Source organism: Silene latifolia, chromosome 3 (genome assembly GCF_048544455.1).
Source record: "Silene latifolia isolate original U9 population chromosome 3, ASM4854445v1, whole genome shotgun sequence".
NCBI classification, from domain to species: domain Eukaryota; kingdom Viridiplantae; phylum Streptophyta; class Magnoliopsida; order Caryophyllales; family Caryophyllaceae; genus Silene; species Silene latifolia.
The window spans coordinates 35,686,138-35,691,421 of NC_133528.1; the positions used below are offsets into that span (position 1 = coordinate 35,686,138).

The 5,284-nt window shown below is 37.7% G+C and overlaps 1 protein-coding gene and 1 non-coding gene across 2 annotated transcripts; one reads left to right on the forward strand and one right to left on the reverse strand.

Moving 5' to 3' along the window:
• The first annotated feature begins 1,584 nt into the window (after nucleotides 1-1,584).
• LOC141650840 (small nucleolar RNA R71) lies at nucleotides 1,585-1,691 on the forward strand. Its single transcript, XR_012546852.1, has one exon. It is a non-coding gene; the product is annotated as a small nucleolar RNA R71 (small nucleolar RNA).
• A 2,298-nt stretch (nucleotides 1,692-3,989) lies between these two features.
• Nucleotides 3,990-5,084, reverse strand: LOC141648940 (uncharacterized). The gene has a single exon (XM_074457644.1). The coding sequence runs from the start codon at nucleotides 5,082-5,084 to the stop codon at nucleotides 3,990-3,992; it is 1,095 nt and encodes a 364-aa protein (XP_074313745.1).
• Between the last annotated feature and the right edge of the window lie 200 nt (nucleotides 5,085-5,284).

Genomic DNA, 5,284 nt, shown 5'->3' on the forward strand with positions numbered 1-5,284 from the left:
AAATTAATATTATCTAGTACCTATAATATTAATTTTAATTAAGAGAAAGCCTTGGGTATTATTCCTTGGGAGAGATCCTACACTTGGATCTTTTGTTCATCCAAAAGGAAAGCTCAAGAACAAAAGAAAAGGAGATTTCTTTTGTGCCCATTTGAACCGAAAATACAATGTAAGAATAATGTTTCTTCCTTATTTTGCTTTATTGTTTGCATGCATAAGACCTTTATTAATTTTATGACAAATTAATTTGTAACACATATATGAATATGTAAGTATATAGATCTACTTTTCCTTCAGAAACTTCCCGGATCCTTGAGCTTTGGAGGTGAACTTCCTTGAAGAATAGCACTACTCACTTTAGTGAAAGCAATAGTCTCGAGCTTCCGGATAGATTTCTTCTTTGTAACAATATCTTTCATATAGTTTGCATAGGCCGGAACATGATTGATCAATTCCGTGAATGGAATCGAGACTTCTAAATTCTTCACAATCTCCATGAATTTTCCAAGTTGGTCATCAAACTTAGGCTTAGCTTGAAGACTCGGGAATGGAAGTCTAATCACAATTGGCTCCTTCTCTTTGGCCTTCTCTTCATTCTTCTTTGAAAGTTCTTAAATGGTGGGTTCTTCTTCCCTAGAGTTTTGCACAACTCTTTCCTTGTCACTAGTCTCCACAATGTCATCCTCAACTTGCTTCTTTGGCCCTTTATAGCTTGTACCACTCCTCAAGTGGATGGCACTCACCGATTCATGTTTTGGGGGATTACTTTGAGGTGGTAATTGCCCCTTTTGTCTTTGAGAGCTGGAAGATGCTAGTTGAGTCATTTGGGTTTCCATCATTTTTGTGTGGGCTAGGATGTTGTTGATGGTGATGTCTTTTGCTTAGCTATCCTTTTGCATTTGAGTGAAAAATTCTTGTTGGTTCTTTTGCATTTGGAGGACCGCTTTTTAAACATCAAAACCTTGGTCATTGGATTGGTTGTATGGAGTTTGATTTTAGTAACCTTGGTTTTGGTTGTAAAAGGGCCTTTGATTTTGGTTTCTTATTGGAGGTGGGGTGTACGTTGTTTGAGGGTTTTGAACATTTTGGCTTTTGTATGAGAGATTTGGATGAAATTTGGTGTTTTCATTGTAATAGTTGGAATAAGGGGTACCACTCTTGTATGCTTGGAAAGCATTCACTTGTCCCCCTACATTCACTTGGTCATGTCCCAAAGTTCCACAATTCTCACATATTCCACTTGGAATTGATGAAGATGCCACCAAGGCATTAACATGTTGCTTAGGTGATTTGGAGGCTTCTTCAAGCTTAGCCATAGCCTTCTCAAACTTCAAGTTGATGGTATCAATATGAGCACTAAGTTGAGCACCCAATTGAGTAATAGAGTCCACTTTATGCTTTCCTCCTCTAGTAGCCTTTCGAGGTCTACTCTATTGTGAGTTATGGACCGCCATTTCCTCAAACTTGTTCCATGTTTGATTATCGTCAACTTCGGTGAACATACCATTTGATCCCATGTTGAGAATGTTTCGGGAGTCTTCATAAAGACCATTCCAAAATTGTTGTACCAAGAACCACTCGCTAAGTCCATGATGAGGACATGAGCGACAAGTTCCTTTGAATCACTCCCAAGCTTCATATAAAGATTCTTTGTCCCTTTGTTTGAATCCCGTGATTTGGGCTCTTAGCATGTTAGCCTTTTCCAAAGGGTAGAACTTTTTGTAGAAAGCAAGTGCCAATTTCTTCCAAGAGTTAATACCAAGAGTAGCCTTATCAAGGCTCTTTAACCATTATTTCGCGGTACCAATCAAAGAAAAAGGAAATAAGACCCATCGAATTTGGTCCTGAGTCACTCCGGTTTGTGAAATCGCCTCACAATTGTCACAAAAGGTTTTCATGCGAGAATGAGGTTCTTCACTAGGCATCCCTCCAAATTGGCTTCTTTCGACTAATTGGATAAATGCGGATTTTGCAATGAAATTACCGGTCAAGTGTTGTGGTGTGGGAGTACCATTGGGTAGGTTCTCCTCGGTTGGTACGGAATGTGATGAAAATTTAGGCATTGTGGGTTGATTTTGTGGTTGATTTTGTGTTGGGTTCTCCTCTCCTTCTCTTGCAAAAGGGTTGATGAACTCAGTAGTATTTGATTGAAATTCCAAAACCTCACCAATACCTCTCAAAGTATTTCTAGCAAGTCTTCTATTGTCTGTCAAAGTTCTTTCAATTTCGTGATCAATGGGTAACAAGTTACCTTGTGATCTTCTAGACATTCAAAATATCAAACAACTCGAAAATAATTAGAACAAACCTTGAGGAGTTTTACTTCCCCAAGGCAAAGAAAGACACAGCTAAGAACAAACAAAGAAAATCAAATCAAGTTAACACCGTCCCCGGCAACGGCGCCATTTTTGGTCGGATTGTATTTTTCGGTTACTTGTCGTTAGGAGTTACCTAGACCACAACAATATTTATAACTTCACAAACTACTCTACTATTAGTAAAGAGGTAAGTAAAGGTCGGATCCCAAGGGACGGGTATTGATGTAGGATTTTCGATTGCAAATGGTCGTGTCTAAGGGTGTCACAATTTGGGTTGAGATAGAAGATCACTAAACTAAATAACAAGGTAAATAAACAAGCAAGATGATTAAAATGAGATGTAAACAATTGATTAAAAGCACTAGGGTGTCATGGGTTCATAGGGGATTCATGAGATTTGATCATACAAACATGTTTTCTACTAGATGCAAGCAATTATTGTTGTGATGGGATCGAGTTAGTGTATAACTTATGTTGGAGTTAGTGTCCTCCACAATAGTGCATTTACATAATAAATCTCATTAAAGGAATATCATCAGATATTAAATTATTTGATCCTCGTCAGTTGATTAACGTAAATCGATAACGGCTGGCTGACTAGAGTTTGACGTTATAGTCGTGAGACGGCGGTGATCAACTGACCCCTTTCGGTCACACCTAAAGGAACGAACCCCAATTGACAACTAATTAATTGTATGAGATACAATTTATTTAGTCCCTTGATTTATAGACTAAAAGATTAGTCAATTATTTTTAGAGAGATTTCGAGTTGCGAACTCGAGGCACGACAGTTATTATTTAATTATGCGATAATTGAATAATAAATTTTGGGAGACGGGTTTTAGTTAATTAATTGTTAATTCACTAAAATTGTACTGATTGATTAATATGATTAATATTAGTACGTAAATAATATGTGTAGCGGTACACATATATTTACGGAGTGATTTGAACGAATTAATTATAGAAGTATTTAAACATGAAACGATGTTTAAAATAATAATTACACGTATTTGTGCGACAAATATAAGAACCAATATGGACCCGTAAATGGGCAAGTGGACCGTGTAAAATAGAGTGTTGTGGATGATTAGGAACATAATCATTTCACCTTACTTTATATACTTCCATAAGTTATCTTATAATAATTTTGCATGTAATGTAAGATTGACAAAAAAGAAGAAAATCACTCCCTCACTCAACCTCTCACCTACCCGGCCCCCTTCCCTCCATATAGACCAATTTTGTTCATAATTGTTGCTTGCTTGCTTGCTCACTTCATTTTGCATGTGAACAAAATTCATCTATCTTCTCTCTAAAAATAATATTCATCATTTTTACTAAGTTGTTAGTAAACTAAAAATAATAACTAAGATTGTTAGTATTATTTACATATTATCAAGGGTTTATTTTACAAATATCTAGTTAGTATTTGTAAGATAATTTGTGGGTGTAGTTCTTGGGTGCAACTTGAAGGAGACTTTATTTTTGAAGGTTTTTCAAGGAGGATCATCCATATATCTTTAGCTCAAGAACAAACTAGAAAGGTGATCTAGTTTGTGCCCATTTTACCATAAAATCAATGTAAGAATTTTTTTTTTTTTTTGGTGAAATGTGAGAATTATATAAATATGAATAAGATAATTACATTAGGTGATCATACACAAGATATCATTCTATAAGACGCATTCTAACAAGCCAATCTCGTTCTGCAAGAGTCATCATTGTTTTTTCTCGGGTTCGAACTCGTGACCTCATATCCTCCAAAATTGTACCTGCCACAACTTCTGGTCTAATCAAAACCTTCTCATTTCTGCTTCTATTTCTCTGTTGCCATATCTGGTACAAGAGGCTCATCACCATAGCATTTTGTATTCCTCTCTGAAGTACAGTACCTGTTCTACACATGCACCAGTCCATCATACCCCTGACAGGAAATACCCAAGTAGTTTTCTTGTTCAGCTCCTGTACAATTCTTCTACTGTAAGGGCAGTCACAAAACAAATGCTCAATATTTTCAGAAGCTAGGCCACACAGATAGCATTTGTCCTCAATATCCACCCCAAAACTGACTAATCTAGCAGCTGTATTCAATGCCTCATGAGCAACCAGCCACCCCAGAAATTGGTGCTTGGGTAAGGCCCACCCATTCCATACTGCCTTATCCCATTGAACTCTTGGTCTTGTCCCTCTGAACCAGGCATAACAACCAGCTGGAGTAAAGCCTCCTGGTTGAACATTCCACTGCCCATTAACATAACCTGTCCTCATTTCGTCCTTAACCTTGCAAATTCTCCTCCATACCCAGCTTGAGTTCGAACTAGGCTTGTATTCCATCCACTCCTGACCCTTAAGATAATTACTTTGCACCCAGTGAACCCAAATTGAGTCCCTTTGCATAGATACCCAGTCCACCAGTCTTCCTATCATGGCCTTATTCCAAGATTCCTGATCCTTGAGCCCCAAACCACCTTCATCTTTAGGTCTACAAATAGTGTCCCATCCCACAAGAGGAGTCCTCCTAGAATCTGTTGAGTTATCCCAGAGGAAGTTTCTACAAACTGCTTCAATGTTTTTGATGATTCCTTTGGGGATGACAAACATAGATGCCCAGTAGGAATGTAGAGAATTAAGCACACTCTTGTCTAATACTAACCTTCCTGCATAGGAGAACTTTCTTGCCCCATACCCATGTATCCTAGCACATACTTTATCCACAAGACACTCACAATCTTGCTTTTTTAGTCTTGTAGTCTGGATTGGCATACCAAGGTATTTGAATGGGATGCTCCCTTCACTAAATCCAGATATCTACAGTATCTCAGACTTTAATTGCTCTGGTACATTCCTGAAATAAGCACTAGATTTTGAGGCACTAACTTGCAGTCCAGTAGCATTAGAAAAAGTAGCAAATGACTGTAACAGCAGCATCATAGAATTGGCATCCCCTTTACTGAAGAGCATGA